This window comes from Dendrobium catenatum, unplaced genomic scaffold (genome assembly GCF_001605985.2).
Source record: "Dendrobium catenatum unplaced genomic scaffold, ASM160598v2 fragScaff_scaffold_370, whole genome shotgun sequence".
NCBI lineage: Eukaryota > Viridiplantae > Streptophyta > Magnoliopsida > Asparagales > Orchidaceae > Dendrobium > Dendrobium catenatum.
The window spans coordinates 3,908,355-3,928,766 of record NW_021318832.1 but is presented as its reverse complement, the minus strand read 5'-3'; the positions used below and the strand labels follow the sequence as shown (position 1 = coordinate 3,928,766).

At 33.4% G+C, this 20,412-nt stretch overlaps 2 protein-coding genes across 2 annotated transcripts; one reads left to right on the top strand and one right to left on the bottom strand.

The window, feature by feature from the left end:
- Window positions 1–373: 373 nt before the first annotated feature.
- On the bottom strand, window positions 374–16,084 carry LOC110093910. The gene is made up of 6 exons (XM_020818952.2): window positions 15,939–16,084; window positions 7,523–7,650; window positions 6,242–6,411; window positions 1,738–1,815; window positions 1,351–1,495; window positions 374–951 (listed from the first exon to the last, which is right to left on the bottom strand). Exons 1-6 carry the CDS (start codon window positions 16,045–16,047, stop codon window positions 526–528), a joined length of 1,056 nt encoding a protein of 351 aa, XP_020674611.1. The 5' UTR covers window positions 16,048–16,084; the 3' UTR covers window positions 374–525.
- Window positions 16,085–18,600: 2,516 nt separating this feature from the next.
- On the top strand, window positions 18,601–20,398 carry LOC110093917 (pentatricopeptide repeat-containing protein At4g21065-like). Its single transcript, XM_020818969.2, has one exon. The coding sequence runs from the start codon at window positions 18,733–18,735 to the stop codon at window positions 20,359–20,361; it is 1,629 nt and encodes a 542-aa protein (XP_020674628.1). The 5' UTR covers window positions 18,601–18,732; the 3' UTR covers window positions 20,362–20,398.
- The last annotated feature ends 14 nt before the right edge of the window (window positions 20,399–20,412 follow it).

Sequence of the window (20,412 nt, the reverse complement as noted above, 5' to 3'; positions counted from 1 at the left end):
TCGCATTTTTTACCATCTTAGGTTTGGAAGTTGGTGTTTCACTGGGGAAATTATTAGGTCCGGTCACCTGATAGAGAGACATCCGAATTCCTCCTTATCTACAGTCAAAGCGCAACTGCTACAGTAACTACGCTTTGACTGTGCTTTTGTTGTAGACAGAAAAATTCGGATGTATTTCTCTGTCAGGCAACCGGACCTAATAATTTGCCATTCCAGTGAGATGAAAAGTCCCATTTAATATCATCTCTCTCTCTCTCTACTTAGGGAGCCTTGTGAGTCTTGGAAGTAAGAATCTAATATCATCTCCAAGCAAATATGGATGCAAAAATAGAGATGAGTGTAAATAGAAATATTAAAATCATAATCTATCAACTTTCAAAGAACAAAACACAAGAAAACCATCATTAATTAAACCTGCTTTAACAATATCTATTCCACACAAACCGACTTAAATTGCTCATCCCAGTCCATAGATAACACTTATCTCACATAGCACAATAGTATACAATCTGCCATATTTTATGATCAGCTTCTATTGTTGAGAAACTTGCCTGCTTGAGAGGCTAGAGCAAGGGACTTGGCGGTTGTGCTGCTCATCAACAGCTCCTTCTCCGCCCTTCTTCTATGCTGTCTTGCATTCTTTGCTCTCTTTGGAGCTAACTTGGCATCCCTCTCCATGAAAGCCAATCTGAACTTCTCCGCAATGCTCATCTCCGGCGCCTCGGCCTCCGCCTCCGCAGATGCAATGGGAGTTTTCCGAGCATGGCTGATGCCTGAAACTGCCCATGTTTTGGGATCGATGTCCTCCACAACATGATGGTCAAGTGCTACAGAGTGCATGGCTTCCGCAGGAACTCGAACGCCCCGAACACCGATCGATCCTTGCGGATTGACGCAGATGCGAGAACATTCGGTTGCTAAGGTCATTTTTGAATCCTCATCAATCTTAGGCTGGCCATTTAAAAAAAGTGTCATGAATGAAAATATTAATTGTATTATCAGCTTGTCTAATTTTGACTCGATTAAAAGCTCCACTTCAAGCCCGAAATCGATTTTGAGTTTGCTCCAACTTACTCGTTTAAGTTCAAGTCATATATATTCTTCATAACATAATATTTGTAAAGAATAAAAAATCAATAGCAAATTGACTCAAATCCAAATCATTTTGAGTAGTGAACTTAACTAAAATGATTTTGATTTTTAGTAGAGCTCCGTGGAGCATTTATATAAGCTCTGCTATTGTCTTACAAAGCGTAAAAGAAAATGCTAGAGATGAGGTAAAATACAACTATATTTGATAAGCGACGTTGCAGGATTCTAAATAGGTAGATTTTGAGATAAAATATTTACCCACACAAGCCAGCGCAGTGATTGAGCGCCATTGCCAATATCCATGATCTCCAGCTCCTCCCATGATTCTCCATCCAAATTATCTAATTTAGGCTTCAAGATACTCAAGCATCTACGTGCAGTAAATTCACTCCTCGGGCTTCCTCTGCAATCATCGTATTTAATCTTTGTTCATATCCTGTTGTATAAATATAATCCTAATCAAATTATATAAAACTACAATCCATCATCATACAAAAACTATCTTGCTAAAAAATAGCAACTAGTATGATTTAAAGAACCTTAGGCAGGACAATATCACTTCTTTCTAATTCTAGCAACAAGTCAATTCGATCTCATCTGAACATAAAAAAGAAATCTAGCAATCTGAAGCAAAACTATTCTTACCCGCATCTCAATGTTGCCAATGAACGGCAATGATCAAAGAGGCCTGTCACACCTGCAACAGTAATTTTGTCGCACCGGCTGCACAAAAAACAAAAGAGCCATTCTCAGATTTTCTCATAGAAAGGCAAAATGAAAGAAGCTAGTAAGGAGTTCAATGAATTCGAAAGGCTCATCAAATTTGAGACTGCTATATATATCCCCACATCAAAATGTGTGGAAATCAACGCCCAGTCTTGCAGAGTTGCCAAATCTTTTTCAAGAGAGAAAATATTGAATCATAAGCTCTATTATAAACCATACAAGAATTACAATTTGGTTTAAATTTCAAAATAATCCTTCAACTATTCGTATATGATCATTTTATTCTCAAAGTATAACGTTGCTCCAATTTAGTCCATCAATTATATAAAATTGATCCAAAATGGTTCCAATGGGCTAAATTGGGATCAATTTTGTAATGGCAAGGGATTAAATTTGGATCAATTTTATATCACAATTATAACATGACGAACTATTTTGGATCAATTTTATATAGCTGAGGGACTAAATTGGATGGAAACATAATACTATGAGACTATTGGTCATACATAAATAGTCTAAAGACTATTTTGATATTTTTCTAATTACAAATTTTTTTAAATGAGAAATTAGAGCTTGCTTAGCCACCAAATAATCCAGAAAGGAAAACGAGAGGCTTTTTTTAGGAGGGATAAATAACACCAGTCTGCTCCAAAATGAATAACAATAAACTTAAGAACCTTTTTGTAGTTTTCATATTGAGTGGCAGGATAGCATCTATAATCATGAGTTTTCAAGGATGGTGATCTTCTTGTACGTAATAAAGAAATTGCAGTTGGTAGCACACCAGTTGCATCAATTTTCACAATTAAGGCTTGCTTGATTATGAAAAGGAAAAAAGTGACTTTTTTTTTTATTCTTCAACTTAGAGTCAGCGTAATGACTTAAGATACAATTTCATACAAACAGGCTTTCAGTCCAGCTAAAAGATAACAATCTTCATACAATTCCCAACCGAAGGGCTTTCCACCTTCATAGCCAACCAACCAGAACCGCCCCCATATCAAAAACCTTCTACTTTGGTTTTCAAACAAAGAAGGCCAACAACTCTTGAAAGCCTTAATACTAAAAGAGGTCTAAAAATAAAAATAGAAATTTCACGATCTTGAAATATAACCCAGCATACTTGCATGTTGCATATAGATGCTATTATCTAAAAATAAAATCGCAGAACTAACTTAGAGAATATTTAAATGATTTTTAGAAGCCTTACTAGGCTTAGTTAACCAATGTTCTTCCACTCAATTGGTAGCCAAGCTCATCATCATTAATTTTTGAAGTTCTAAAATCTGTCCTGAATGCAGCTATATCTCTCTCCTCTCGCTCTAAATTTCTATATAATCTACTTTTGTTCCTGGTATTGTTTAGCTTATATGTTATAGGTACGAAATAGAATAAATCTTTTTCCTTCCATATTTTATAACAGAAGATTAGGATAATTTATTCAGTACAAAGTATTAGTTCTGGAGCCACGTATCCCAGAGATGGAAAAACTAATAAGAGGGACAGTTCCCCAGCATAAATTTTTTGACTTTAAACACAGAGAAAGTTAACCCATCTTCATAAAAAGTTTGACAAGTTGAAGATCCTAGATGTAATATATGGATAATGGAGATTTCCATGCAAAGGCACAAAATGTGATTTAATAAAGCTCGACATTGTTTAGCGAAGGTGAAAGAGTTCAAAAAAATATCTAATAAATATAAAGAAGCTGATATAAATGCAATGCGTATGAAAGACAACAAAGTCACTGGAGAGAAATGGCATCGATCAAGATTTTTTTAGTTATGAAGTTAATTGAGCTCAGAACCCTAAACTGATTTTTTATCAACAAAATCATGCAAATTTAGGAGCATATGAGCAGTTTAACAATCCACTGAGAAAAAGAGAGAATTTTAAATAAAACATCAATGGAGCAGGCAAATTTACAACCTCCAAGAATGCTTAAAATCAAGAACTGAAACATATAAATAATTAGAGAAATAAAACAAAATAAGCATAAAGATGACACAATAACTAGCAAATTTTTAGAAAACATAGAAAAGTTGCACACGAGGTTGATACCTTATATCAACAGCTCGCAAATTAGTGCATATCTGAGATACTTTTGACAAACCAATATCAGTAACATTAGAACCAGAGATGTCTAAAATCTCCCACAAATTATCAGCTAGTGCAACAAGTACATCGTCATTCAGTAATTGTCTCCTCCTTGCAATTGCCAACAGTACCAACTGCGCATAGTTGAATTCATAAAAACCAGTCTGAATGATGCAAGATAAACAATATGCAAGTATAAATGCAATCAAATACATGAAGCATGCAGAATTCAGAGCATCATTTTTTTTTTAATTGTTTCTGCATATGATCTTAAGTATAAATAAAGCATTAGCATCATACTAGGTCATCATCATTATCATCATAATCCTCTTTTCCAACCATTTGAATTCACCATATTATATGCCATGTCATTTTCTAATTGTCCAACAGCAGAGAAAAATTAGATTCAATTACGTGTAAAATCCTAGTACAAAATGCATTCATAAACGAAGTAACATTCAAAACAAAACAACAACAGCAACTGATCTAAGAAACTAATGAAATTTATCTCCTGATAGTAGATCTTCTGCTCATGATAGACAACAACAACAATACACCAAGCTAGAAGTGACAGCTTAAGGCTTTGTTGGTCATGACTACAGGGGTTAGCCTACTTGTTAAGTAGGCAACTATCTGGGTCATGCTAGCAGCAGAAGCGACAGCTGAGCTTTGTTTGGTATGGCTCCAGGGGTCTACTCACTGTCCAACTGATTGGCTTTACATGCTGTGGGCTCCGAAAATTCGGCCCCGGCCTCCACTCGCTCTTCTTTTTATTCGGCGAGGGAGTTTTAACGGAATTAAGTTCCGGGGTAAATTTTGGAAGGCAGATGGGTTTGTAGATAAGACACTACCCAAAGATTTCGCCCTCATTTTGTGAGGACTTTATGATTTGAGTTCTGGTTTCCTATAGGCGCAAGCCCCTATAGTTAATTACCCCTCCCGATGACGAGAGAGAACTTTTGATTAAGGCTAGTCGTCATTCAGATACATAGAGAATACGTGGTATCTGACATATAGTAGCAACAATAAGATTAAGATTTGGAGATTTAGAATTTGAATGTTTGGAATCTTGGAAATTTGAAAAGTTGGGAGATTTGATATTTAAAAAAGGAAATTTCAAGTTTACCTTCAACTCTCTCTCCAGTCTTATCAACAAGAAGAATATCATAAGCAAAAAGCATACACCAAGGTACATCCTCTTGCAAATGTCTAGTGAGAACATTCATGACTAAAGAAAAAAGATACGGGCTTAAGGCTGATCCTTGATGTAACCCAACCGAAATAGGGAAATACTTGATCAATCCACCTTGTGTTTGAACACAAGTAATAGCTCCTGCATACATATCTCAATAAAAATCACAATATTGAAATATAACCCAGCATACTTGCATGTTGCATAAAGATGCTATATGCTATTATCTAAAAATAAAATCGCAGAACTAACTTAAAGAATATTTAAATGATTTTTACAAGCCTTTTTAGGCTTAGTTAACCGATGTTCTTCCACTCAATTGGTAGCCAAGCTCATCATCATTAATTTTTGAAGTTCTAAAATTTGTCCTGAATGCAGCTCTCGCTCTAAATTTCTAGATAATCAACTTTTGTTCCTGGTATTGTTTAGATTATATGTTATAGGTACGAAATAGAATAAATATTTTCTTTCCATATTTTATAACAGAAGATTAGGATAATTTATTCACTACAAGGTATTAGTTCTGGAGCCATGTATCTCAGAGATGGAAAAACTAATAAGAGGACAGTTCCCCAGCATAAATGTTTTGAACTTAAACAGAGATAAAGTTAACCAATCTTAATAAAAAGTATGACAAGTTGAAGATCCTAGACGCAATATATGGATAATGGAAATTTCCATGGAATTAGTAGGCACAAAATGTGATTTAATAAAGCTCGGCATTGTTTATTGAAGGTGAAAGAGTTCAAAAAAATATCTAATAAATATAAAGAAGCTGATATAAATGCAATGCATTATGCATATGAAAGACAACGAAGTCACTGGTGAGAAATGGCATCGATCAAGATTTTTTAAGTTATAAAGTTAATTGAGCTCAGAACCCTAAACTGATTTTTTATCAATAAAATCATGCAAATTTTGGAGCATTTGAGCAGTTTAACAATTCACTGAGGAAAGAGAGAATTTTGGATAAAACATCAATGGAGCAGGCAAATTTACAACCTCCAAGAATGCTTAAAATCAAGAACTGAAACATATAAATAATTAAAGAAACGTAACAAAATAAACATAAAGATGACACAATAACTAGCAAATTTTTAGAAAACATAGAAAAGTTGCAAACCAGGTCGATACCTTATATCAACAGCTCTCAAATTAGTGCATATCTGAGATACTTTTGACAAGCCAATATCAGTAACATTAGAACCAGAGATGTCTAAAATCTCCCACATATTGTCAGCTAGTGCAACAAGTACATCGTCATTCAGTAATTGTCTCCTCCTTGCAATTGCCAACAGTACCAACTGCACATAGTTGAATTCAAGGATTACAAATGTACAACAAGAATAGTTTCAGAAAAGAAAATGTCATATAATATATAGCTCATAGATATCATTATTCATAAAAAACCAGTCTGAATGATGCTAGATAAACCTATACAAGTATAAATGAAATCAAATACATGAATCATACAGAATTCAGAGCACCATGCTTTTAAATTGTTTCTGCATATGATCTTAAGTAGAAATAAAGCATTAGCATCATACTATGTCATCATCATTATCATTATAATCTTCTAATTCCAACTATTTGAACTCACCATATTATATGCATGTCATTTTCAAATTGTCCAACAGCAGAGAAAAATTAGATCCAATTACGTGTAAAATGAGATTGCATCTCATCCTAGTACAAAATACATTCATAAACAAAGTAACATTCAATACAAAACAACAACAGCAACTGATCTAAGAAACTAATGAAATTTATCTCCTGATAGTAGATCTTCTGCTCATGATAGACAACAACAATACTACACCAAGCTAGAAGTGACAGCTTAAGGCTTTGTTGGTCATGACTACAGGGGTCTGCCTACTTGTTAAGTAAGGCAACTATCTGGGTCATGCTAGCAGCAGAAGCGACAGCTGAGCTTTGTTTGGTATGGCTCCAGGGGTCTTCTCACTGTACAACTGATTGGCTTTACATGCTGTGACTATAAGAGGGAAAATGGTTCCCAGAATCCTGCATGTTTTTCAGTAAGCTTCATGCAAAACCTCACCTGCGAACGGCATGGTAACTGACAATGCCGCTGCCGCATTACAGAAGGGAAACCATGCCCACTAGGGCTTAAATTTAACATAGATTTGTATATAATTAAGTGTATGAACTATATAGAATTATGCAATCCGTTTCCAGATGTAGAAAAACAGATTAGAATTGCAGATGTGCCCATGCCTCCAGTGAATACAAGTTCGTTCAAATATATTTAAACAAAAGACCTTTGATATAAAAAATAAAGTAACAAACCCAAGTTTCAATAAACATTGGCAAGGACAAAGGAGATCCCATTTAACTGAAAGATCATATAACAATAATAAAAGATAAAGTCATCACTTTTTCATTTCACCAGGATACCTTGATATCAGCTGGAAATTCTGCAGCAATCTCCAATATGTCTGCAATGATATCCTCTAAATGTTGACCAAGGACTCCAATACACAAACTAACTAGCCTTTGAGCCTTCTTCTTCCTAAATGGTAAAGCTGAAGATTCATGTGCAGCAAATAAGTATCGATTTAGCAAAAATGCATGTTTTCCTCAATTTTCGAGGAAGCACAAAAAAACTAGTCTTATTATTCATTTGAAAAGAGATTTCCCTTCTACTTTGACAGGCTATAACGGATTTCAGCACAATTAAAAATTCTAGCAAATATGAAAACAGGCAACACGGTAAATTTGATAGCAATTTAGAGTTGCGGGTTAAGCTAACTGACATGATAAATGAACTTATTCATGATGTTTTATCATGAACCAAGTAAAATTAACACTTCATTATCCCAAAACCTCATCAAGAATAACCCAATTTTTAAATTAGAAAAAAACATTAATTAAGCTAATAAAACTATATACAAGAACAAAGAATACATGATTCAAATCCAGCTCATTTGTAGGAGAAAGTACCATTGTCACATGAACTAGCCCCCACGCCCATCCCCACCCGCTTATCGCACAACCAAACTCCACCCACATGTAGCAACATTTAACTGTTGTTCAAGTTAAGCTGACTGCAAAACCGTAGAAATTCCTAGGGCTAAATTTTAAAAAAGAGTGGGAATGAGCATCAACCAGAATAAATTTAAAAAGGAGTGAAGTAACCAAACTGATTGGCGCATTCAAGTGAATGTGCCAAACGGTTTGATTACTTCGCTTCTTTTTAAATTGATTTGGATGAAGCATTCAAGTAAATGTCAAACAATTTGACGCATTTAAGCCACTATTCCTTCTTTTGCCGACAACCATATCCAAAAAAACCCACAAGCAAAGACAAATCTGTGAAAATTGCATGCTGGCGAGGCTGCGGAGATGCTGCAAGCTGCCTATATAAGTTGTTTAAGCTCGAAGGCGATTTCATCCCAGCATAGGATTTCATACCTGCGCGTAGTAGTTCTTAAGGCACTGCAAAGAGGTTAGTTAAACTTTATTTGTTTTAGTAATTTTTATGTTATTTATTTCTAATTTTATATCTTTAAATTTGTGTTATTATTTCATGAATTTTATCCAGAATTATGTAATTTTTATTTTTTTTCAGTTTATTTGTTTTAGCAGTTTGTATGTTTTTGTCCCCAAATATTATAGTTTTTGTTTATTTTTTGTTAAAATTTGAGGATATAAAATTAATTGTAGGAATGGATAATATAGATAGTAAATATTTATATATTTTAAATAATATAATATAAATTAGTAGAAGCTCACAATAAAGACGGTCACCCCAATGCCTTATCATATCAATCGTACTGAGCTCACAATAAAGACTGCCACCCCAACGCTTTATTATATAAATCATGCTAGCGTTGGAAAAAATAAACATTAAAGTGACTGGTCAAATGACTTAATTAACCACCGTTTTAATGAACATAGAACAAGATTACACCCAACAATCATTTATTGGTTTGACCTTAAGGATATAGTTAGTTCTATTTAAGCTTTGTGGTGCCGTTGCTTCCCGCACAACAGAAGTGCTTGCAAAGCCTCCCATTCTTATTCCTATCCTAGCCTCATATTAGAATCTCCTTGACACTACAATCATGTGGGCGTGTTGTCCCAAACAAACAAAGATAGCAATCACATCATGCAATGTATGCTTGAGCAAATCTGTGCCTCTTTGCCCAAATTCTATGCTAAAGATGAAGGCTAAGGAAAACGAGGTATTTCATTGTTGCACCCACAATTGAGATATAGATTTAGATGAACTACTTTGGAGGCTACATTCGGAGGCCATAATCATATAATGACAACAGTGAAGAGTTTCTTACAAAGGCTGAATGAAAATAGGTGCATAATAGATTTTTAGAGGAAGGTGGACATCTTCTCGGGCTTCATTTCCTTTACATGAGGTACCATTAACTTGTTTAAAAGAAGTTAAAATTTTCAACAGAAAGCTGTACAAAGCGTGCAAAGGAAAATACCCCAAACATAATGTATCACAACTGGGAAAGGCATGATTCTTCCGTGTTACATGAGTATGACAAAATTATGCAAACTTCATCAAGGGGTAAAGGAAAGAAATTTTTATCTGGAGACAACTGGCAAGAATTGCAGTGATAGTTTCAATATATGTTAGTGCTGCCAGATGCAAAGTCAGTTGTGGGCACGCATTCGTTTCTTGCTTAAGAAACGAGCAGACATTTAAATTAAGTTTAAACTGTCTCTAAATCCCAAATCAGATATTTTTGTTATTGTGTTGAGGATTGTTTGACATCTCGTGTTTGTACGATCATGTCAAAAATTCAATTGTAGTTTCTTAAAAAAATTTAAATAGTCACAAATGTTGAAAGTAAGATGACAATTTTGATTTGAGTAAACCGTACTCCACATTATTAATAATACAAAAATATAATTATAAACTTATTTTAGTATTATTTATTGATATTTACATTGGATTCCTGCTTGAGAGAGACGATAAAAAATTACATCAACAAGGGCTGTCAATATATTGCCAAAAAAATTCACATATATGTGAGTTGTCTGATCATTCATTGTCGATTTCTTTGAGTACGAATAAAAATAATGGAAATTTTTAGTTACCCAGTGAACAATAATATATATATATATATATATATATATATAATTTATTAATTAATTATAGTATTTTAATTTATTCAATTTCTAATGCAAAAAGGTGGGTTGGTAACTTCATTACTTTTTATATTTATTCGGGTTGATGTTCCTTCTGCTTTTTAATACATTGTGTTAATGCTATTGTGTTTCCTGAAAGCAACGTACTGTTGTATGGCCTAAATACAACGACAAGTATGCAAGGGCCGCTGCATTGACGCACGGGTGCAGTGCGAAATAGGCAAGTGTCCACACATCAAGGATAGATGTGGGCAAAGAAGCTAGTCCATAAAATTAAAATTAAGATAAGAACTTGGAATATAAGTTCCCTTACAGGCAAATTAATGGAATTAATAGATATTATGATTTATAATAATATAAATATTCTATGCATTTAGAAAACTAAATGAGTTGAAGAGAATGCTAAACAGATTGATAGTTTATGATTTAAACTATGGTATTCTGGTAAAAGTCGTACTATAAATAATATAGGTGTAATTATAAATAACAATTTAAAGGATAATATTGTAAAAATTAAATAAAGTTAAAGATAGGATTATAGCTTTAAAGATTATTATTGACATTAAGATTATTAATATTATAAGTGCTTATGCTCTTCAAATAGGTTTTTGTATATGGATTCAAAATTAAAATTTTGAAATGATTGAAAAATTAATATAAAAGATACCTTTTAAGGAAAAAAATTATTGGAGGAGATTTAAATGAATATGTTAGTAGAGATATAAATGATTTTAAAAGCATTTATGATGGCTATGAGTATGGAGCGACTAATGAAGGTGGTAAGACCATATTAAATTTTTTTAGCTTATCATTTTATAATTGCTAATACCTTATTTAAGAAAATAGATAAGCATCTCATAACTTATAAAAATGGATATAGCAAAACTCAAATTAATTATTTTCTTATAAGAAAATTTGATCGTTTATAATGCAAAGTTATTCCGAGTGAAAGTTTATATACCCAACATCGCTTCTTAGTTTTTGACTTTAAGATGAAGGGGCAGAAAATAAAAAATAAAGTAAAACGTTGTTCTAGGATTAGATGAGAGATTTTAAATAATAAAAAAAAATTAGAGAATAAGATACTAGATCTTAAGATTTTATCTGTGCATGAGAAAACTAATATTATGTGAAAAAAAAATGGCTAGTGATATTAAGAATATTGCAAAAGATATGCTTAGAGTATCAAAGAAAAAAACACCTAATAGTAAAAATAGTTAGTAGTGGAATCAAAATGTTCAAGAAAAGATAAAAACTAAAAAGATTTGTTATAAAAATTGGTTTAGATGTAAAAATTGTAATATTTGAAAAAATATAAAGAGACCTATAAGGAATTAAGAAAATAATATGTGATGCAAAATTTTTTATTTTTAACGATTTATATAATAGATTAAATACTAAAGAAGGTGAAAGATATATGTATAATTTAACCAAACAAAGAGATGATATTAAGAATTTAGTTCGAGTGAGGTGTATTAATGATGAAAATAAAAAAAAAAATACTTTTATTAGAAGAGGATATTCAACAAAGGTGGATGAAATTTTTTTCTAAACTTTTCAATGAAGATTATGAGAATGTGATTGACTTTAGTGACCTTAGCACCCTAAATGAAAATAAAGATTTTTGTTTTTATCGGCGAATTAGTAAAATTGAAGTTAGAGAGGCTTTAAGAAAAATGAAGTGTGAAAAAATTATTGGACCTGATGATATTCCAATAGAGAGGTGAAAATGCTTAGGAGATGAAGAAATTTCTTGGCTTAGTAAACTTTTTTAATATTATATTGAAAACTAAAAAGACATTAGATGAGTGGAAAATGAGTGTGTTGATTCTTATTTTTAAGAATAAAGGTGATGCACAATATTATGTGAATTATAGCGGAATTCTGTTAATCTGTCATACTCTAAAACTACGGGTGAGAGTTATCGAGCATAGGTTATGACATGATACTAATGTTTCTCAAAATCAATTTTCATGCCGGATAGGCCTATTATGGAAGCTATACATTTATTAGAGGTTTGATGGAGAAGTATATAGAGAATAGGGAAGGTTTATATATGATATTTATTGATTTAGAGAAAATATATAATAAAGTTCCAAGAGAAGTGCTAGGGAGAGTTCTAGAAAAAATAGGGGTTAATAATGCTTATATTCAAGTCATCAAGTATATATATGCATAAGCTATTGCTTTTGTTTAAACACAAGGTGGTTTGATCAAATATTTTCTTATTTCAATCTGATTACATCAAGGATCAATCTCAAGTTCATATCTTTTTTGCTTTAGTCATGGATGTTCTCATTAGACATTTGCAAATTGCAAGAGGTTGTACTCTAGTGCATGTTTTTTGTTGATGATATTCTTTTTGATAAGACTAAAGAGAAAGTTGAAGGCAAACTTATGGAGGCAAATCTTAGAGTTTAAAGGCTTTCGTTTGAGTAGTTATAAAACTAATTATATAGAGTGTAATTTTAATAATAATAGATCTATGGGGGGATTGTGACTTTGGGTGATCAAATCATTAATAAGAGTACACATTTTCAATATCTTGGGTCTATTGTTCAGAGTGATAGTGAAAGGTAGAGATAAACCTAAAAAGACTTGGTTAGAAAATATTAGAAATAACCTTTCTTTATTAGATTTAAATGAGAATTTAACTTTTAATATGACACAATGGAGAAAAAGGATTCATGAAGCCGACCCTACATATTGGATAAAGGCATAATGTTGTTGTTGTTGTTGTAGAGAGAGAAGTGAAACTTTGATTTCAATTCCTTCAATGATAATCCCATGTTATAACTCATATTTATAGAAATTGAGTTATAAAGATGAGCCAAAATAATTTAAAATCAACCCTAATCCTATATAATACTAAATCAAATCTTAACTAGTTCCAATTTAATCCCAATAATATCCAATTCATACTTATTTAAATTTAGAAAAATCTAAATATCAAAATAAAAAATGAAATAAATCCTTATGTTTACAAAATAATAAATCTATACTTGAATTATTTTATTATATTGCATTAATGGTTAGTTATCCAACCCTAAAATTTTGAAATTGCACTTCTAACGCTAGTAACATTCCATACAATATACTACTTGCGTGCCTTCAATTTTAGCAGACCCCCCTTGACAATTGATTTGATGTGCCATTTTTTTTAAATATTTAAATTTTCAAAACAACTCAAATCTTTCATTAAGAAATAAATTATTGTTCCTTCAAAAAAAAAAAAAATCTAGGCCAAAGCCAATTTTCAAATTAAAACAATTTTCACTAACATATTTTTCCTAAAAACTAATTAGTTGTTAAAATACAAAAAAGGAAAAAAAAATCCTCACTGGTACTTGGGAAAATATTTATCAATTTCAAAGTTTTAAAATTTGCTAGAGTAATTTCTGTTGAGCAATGGCATTTTGATTGCAAGTAGTAGCAAGCTATGTAAACACCAAAGTATATAACCACCAGAAACAGAGAGAATGTGTATTGTTATAAACAATTCTCTCTTAGTTGATTTTATTTGAGTAGATTTTCTTTTTATTATATTTAGTTTTGTCATGCCTTTGATGATTTCTATAAGAACAGTTTATATTCTCTAATGTTTTGAACCCATATCCCTAATTTGGTTTGGTTTCCTTGGGTCAATTCAGCTCTCTATAGTTTAGTTCGGTTCATTATTTTGGCTTTGATTCAAAATGTTTTAGCCCAATTCAATTTCTATTCATCGTTATGTGGTTTATTGTTGATAAGACTAAAGAGGGATTTGAAGGTAAACTTGAATTATGGAGGTCAACCATAGAGTCTAAAGGTTTTCGTTTGAGTAGATCTAAAACAGAATACATGGAGTGTAATTTTAGTACTAATAGATCTAGTGGAGGGTTTATAACTTTGAGCGATCAAGTCATTAATAAGAGTACACATTTTAGATATATTGGGTCTATTGTTCAGAGTGATGGTGAAATTGAAGGGGATATTATTAGTAGAATTCAAGTTGGATGGATGAAGTGGAGGAATGCATCGGGCTTCTTGTGTGATAGAAAAGTATCACTCAAACTTAAGGCAGAATTCTATAAGATGGTGGTTAGACCTGCATACTTTATGGCACAGAATGTTGGCCATTAAACGATAAGCATAATATTAAGTTGAAGTGTTGTAAAGATGAGGATGCTAAGGTGGATGAGTGGCTTTACTCTTAGATATAGGATACGAAATAAATACGTATGTGAAAAGGTTGGAGTGGCTCCAATGGTAGATAAGATTAGAGAGAGTTGCCTTAGATTGTTTTGGTCACATAACAAAGCAGCCTTCCGATGACCTGATTAGAAGAGTAGATGTATTAGATTTAAGCTAATGTTAAGAAAGGTAGATGTAGACATAAAAATATTTGGTTAGAAAATATTATAAATGACATTTCTTTATTAGATCTAAATGAGAATTTGACTCTTAACCGGACACAATGGAGAAAAAGGATTGATGTAGCCAACCCCACGTAGTGGGATAAAAGCTTGATGTTGTTGTTGTTGTTGTTGCTTGTTGTTGTTTGTTGTTTTGTTCTTCAATTAGATTGCATCACTAGTCTCTATGGTTTGGTATTTTAGGCCGCTAATTAGGGTGTTTTGGCTGCCTCGCTTTGGGATATTAGATATTTGAGACTTCAAACTACCTATGCTTCCACATGAGATCATATTGCTTTTTCAAGCTACCTCTACGTATGAGTTTTGCAAGGCTTCCGTGAGATTAGCCCTTGCATTTATCAAGTTTTAAAATTACTTTGTCTTGCCAATCTAGCAAGCGCATCCTGTGCCAAATTTCTATAGGTTGCTTTTGTACTTGAATTTCACCGAGAGCTTTTAAACATTCAAGCGGATAAAGAGTTGTCAACTTTCTTTTCTCATATGGGAGAAGAATTTTATGATTATAAATAGATGATATGTGAGGTATGTAAACATCAATTCCAATAATAATTTATTTCGAGTATTTTATTTCCTCTTTGTGATTGACTGCCTGTTGGACATGAAACTTTCTAGCATGGTGCAAGTGAAGACAATCAACCTCCAAGGAAATTTTGCATGTTTTCTAATCTTCATCAAAAGATATGAAAACTTATTTAAATTGTGAACTGCAAATTTTGACTTTAGATGAATGATTTCATGCATTAGATCATATAGTTGCATATGAAATTTCTAGACAGTAAAATGTCCGGCATTACTCATTAGTCTCATAATTAAGGCCCTCACTTTGCCACTAGTGAGCAATTAAACTTAGGTAACCAGTGGGAAACCATTTACTTGAACTATGAAACAAAAAGGTTCCTACCTTCTAGCGCCTAAATAATGCACAATGTTAAAGATAGAATTGAATGATTTCATTTTTCTAGTTTACAAACAACTGCTCCGGCAGAAAAAGATATAGCTACATCTGCCGTATTTAAACTTTCCTGCCTTTTCACCTTTACTAAGTTTGACCTTCAACATGACCACCTCTGAAAACTAACCGCATCTGGTCGGCATATATGATGGCATCTTTACCAACGTAGCAATAGATAACAAATCATCAATAAAATGCGAATCCGTAACTAAGAATTAGCAAATTGTTTTGCAGGCCACGATTGTATCTAAAACAGAAACCTAACACAAAACACCAGTAAGCACAAGGGTTGATGAGAACGATTTGATATTGGAGAAAGGACTCATACCAAGAGGACGAATCGAAGGGGAGGAAACGACTGGATTTCGAGGAGGATCAAGCTGGAGAACTTTTATGGCAGACGATGCGTCTTTTGCCGCCCACTTGGTTTCCTCCATGACTGCTCGAAGGGCTCCGTTACTTTGGGCTAGAAGACTTATTTGATCGTAAGGTCTATGTATATAAATAATAAAATGTAAATGTTACATGTGTAAAATCTTATTTTAGGTGATATTAATGTAAATCCCACAATATAAATTTGTGTGTTTGATAATTTTTAAATTATTAATATTAATTTATATTAATTAACTATGATATACTAGTTATAAAATATTAATTAAAAAAGATATATTAGTTGAAATTTAATTAATCTTCATAATTAATATTAATTAATTAAAATATATTAATTTAAAAATATCATTTGTGATCTTATTTAATGTAAATAATCTTTAGTTAGTTATATTAATCAATGTTGTTTATAACTTAAGCAAAGTAATCATAATTGATAAAAATTTATTAATTAAAATTGTTAATATACAATCATGCAAATAATATCAATATACATTAATTAAAAAGTTATAACAATCTTAGTAACTAATAAAAAATATATTAAAATGATGAATTGATATTATTTTTATTTAATTTATCTAAATAGAAGTTAGTATTTAAATAAATAAACTAATCATTACTGATTAATTAAGATGTTTAACTAGACTAATTATATTTTAATTAATCTAATTAAAGTTGATATAAGTCAAGAATGGATAATAAAATATTACAATCATAAAAATCTTTAAATTTTAAAATAAAAAGCCACATAGTTTATCTAGATTTAACACGGTTCAACACCTATCTTATCAAATAGTTTCTCCTTGTATTTTTTTTGGAAGATAGGAAATAAGTTCCAAATTTGACTAATTATTAAGTTTTGGGGTTTCAAAATATTTCAATAGGTCGTCGTGTTCAGATACAACCTAAAATTTATCCAACCCGAATTCGATCAACCCAAACCCGACTAGTTTAATAAATGGGTTGAACACGAACCAGAGCCGCTAGCAACCCGAACACATATGAAAATCCATTTTAATTAAAAATTAATTTTATTAGCTTATTAATTATAGATTTTAGGCTAATTAATAAAAAAATAAAATATTATACCAATAAATAAATAAAATTAAGAAAAAAATATTAAATGGGTCTACTTTGGATCAAAGTTGCAACCTGATTAATAAACGGGTCGAAATGCATGACCTAAACCCAACCCGTTTATTAAACGGGTCAACTCAAACATATATTTTTCGGATTGGGTTCGAGTCAGATTGCCGAATCGAGTCATTTATTGATATCCCTAATTAAGATTTAGGTCATCAAAGTACTTCTTCTCAACCAAATAGAACAATAGGTTGTAGAACAAGACAAAAGAAGTGGGTGTTTAGCAAGGGAAAGAACCTTAAAATAAACTTATTTGAGTTAGTACATACAATCTTGTTTATGAGACTAATGTGTACACAAAAAGATGATCAAATCCATGTAATCAATCACAATAATGTGCTAACTCTTCAAGAAGATTTAAAATTTTAAATTGTTTTATCTTTTTCTAGTCACTTCAAAGAGACGAGAATTAATGAACTACATGCAAATCCTAGCTCTCTCTCTCTCTCTCCTTTTTTTCCCCTCATATTTTCTCTCATATTTATCTATCATTCTTATTAGTAAAGCTGTGTTACCCACAAACATTTTATATTACAAAATTCTCTTATTAAACTATGCTATATAATTTTATTTGTATAATTCAAATGCAGTATTTCTTGTTGTGTTGAATCTCAATCTAAACATATAAGTAAATAATCAATTTGTATTTAAACATCTTGATTAACTCGAGTCACATCAATTTCTATTTATGATAACAATCTATAGCAAATGCCTCTCAACTTGATCTAATATCGTTGGTTAAGATGCAAATTGCTTCCATGATAACATTATGCTTCGACTTTTACTATTCCTCAAAGAGAGAGAGAGAATTCCAAAAAATATGAAGTATGAACTCTCTCTAGCTCTTTCTCTTTTAATTTTTATTAATTTTTAATAAAATTCAATTTAATTTTGGCACAATTTAGAATCAAACACTTGTTATGTCACGATTCAAACTATTGGGGTAAGCGAGCAAAGCCAACTCAAATACATGCTTGAGTTCAAGCTTGATGATGCTCTCTTTGTTGGCTTATGATCCACCTTGATGTGAAATTTTTAAATGCTAAATCCCATCTCTTCTATACTTAATTTTAAATCTCGAACTCTTATTTCTTCCATCACGATGTAAATGCCTTCTTTGACTATCATGTTTTATTTTTGTGGAGGTTTTCAAAAAATTAGAGAAGAACAAGCTTGCAAATCGAGTTCGAGATTTTTATAGATATGAAAAGCCAAGCTCCAACTCAATATACGAGGCCAACTCAAGCTCCAGCTTAAGTTCAAACCTATCTTGGAATAGGTGAGTTAAACTTTTTTTTTTTGTTTGGAACATTTGAGTCATTAAGTTAATTTCACACATACATCACATATATAAGTTTTGAATTTAAATATCTTAATTAATAATCAAAGCTCCTAATCAATAGATCAATATGAGATGGATGAGTTGAACTTGAGTTGTTTATGGCTCCATCTCCACTAAACTAGATTTACACCCATGCACGCGGGCCATCCATCAAAGGGCGAATTATTGAGGCTTTCGACGCTCCGCACCTCCGCCCTTCTCATTTGTAAATCCATGACCGGAGGAGTTGCTGGCCCTTCAAAGGCCAGCAATGCGCGGCCACTTGAGCGCCGCCGAGGTAAGACTCCTCCCTCTGCGCCGCCAAGCTTCTTCTATTGCCCGCTCACAATGGCACTTCTACTCCTCCGCATCCACCATCATCGGCGGCTCCGACGATCACCAACAGGATCCACCATGGGCCGCTTCCAACCACCTCTTTCATAAACATCCCCGTCTCTTCTCCCTTGAACGCTGCAACTCTCTCCATTGCCTCAACCCTATCCTCGCTTACACCATTGTCTCCGGGCTCTTTCGCAACGCCTTCGTCGCCAGCCGCATCCTCCATTCCACCATCACCATACCTCCCCGAAACCCCTCCATTGCCTTCTCTATCTTCTCCCAAATATCCCGACCTAATGTTTTCTCCTGGAATGCCATGATCAAAGCCCTCGCATCCACCTCGGCCTCCTCGCACGGCGCTATTTCTCTGTTTGTCGAAATGCGCCGAAAAGGCGTATCCCCAGATAAGTACACCCTGCCGTTCCTTCTCATGTCATTTACTTCAATCGAAGATCTTAATAAGGGTAGGTTGATCCATGCCTCTTCCTTCGTGTTTGGATACGAATCCAACCTTTTTGCGCAAACACGGATATTATCTATGTACATGGATTGTGGGGATCCAGTGAACGCCCAACAGTTGTTCGACGAGATGCCGAGCAGAGATGTCGTCACCTGGACTTCGGTGATCTCAAATCTGAGCCGGCAAGGCTGCCATGAACAAGCGCTTGCTGTTTTTAATAAGATGAGGGATGATGATTCAGTCATTAGACCTAACACCGCAACCATGGTCTCAGCCATGTCCGCTTGCTCAAGCTTGGGTTCCTTGAATCACACCAAAAACCTCCATGCCTGCCTTGTGAAAACAGGATTCGAAGACCATGTATTTTCTAAGAATTCGCTGATAGATGCTTACGCCAAGAGTGGTAGCATTGCCTGCGCTCACCAAGTGTTCGATAGAATAACGGAGAGAGACCTCCAGTCCTGGACTACGATGATAATGGGCTTGGCCTTGAACGGGCACGGCCAAGATGCCATTTTTCTCTTCTCCCAGATGCTGAGAGATGGTTTGCTACCAGACTCGACCACTTTTATCGCAGTTCTCTCTGCATGCAGCCATGCAGGCTTGGTAAATGAAGGGATTGAGATATTCGAATCCATGGAAGGGGATTTCGGAATTAGTCCAGAGCTCATGCATTATGGTTGTATGGTTGATCTTTTCGCTAGAGCCGGGCATCTATATCGTTCATATGAGTTCATCTCAAGCATGCCAATGGAGCCCAACTTGGAGATATGGGGTTCTTTGTTGAGTGCTTGTAGCGTTCATGGAGATTTGGAATTAGGTGAGCTTATTTCTAGGAGAATCGATTCATCAACACGTCAATGTAGAGGAGGAGCTAGCGTGATTCTGTCAAATTTGTATGCGAACAGTGGGCAATGGCAGGACGTCATGGTGATTAGGAGGGGGAGGAGAGGGGACGGTGGTAAGCCTCCTGGTCGGAGCTGGATTGATGTTAGAGGTGTTGTGCAAGAGTTTGTGGTAGGAGATAGGCTGCACCCACTAGCTAAGAAGATTGAGTGGGTATTGAATGGGTTGGCTAAAGCGATGGAAGGAGTTTTGTAAGAAAATGTAGAAAAAAAAAAACGTTACATTGAGTTCATTATTTTTTTTAAT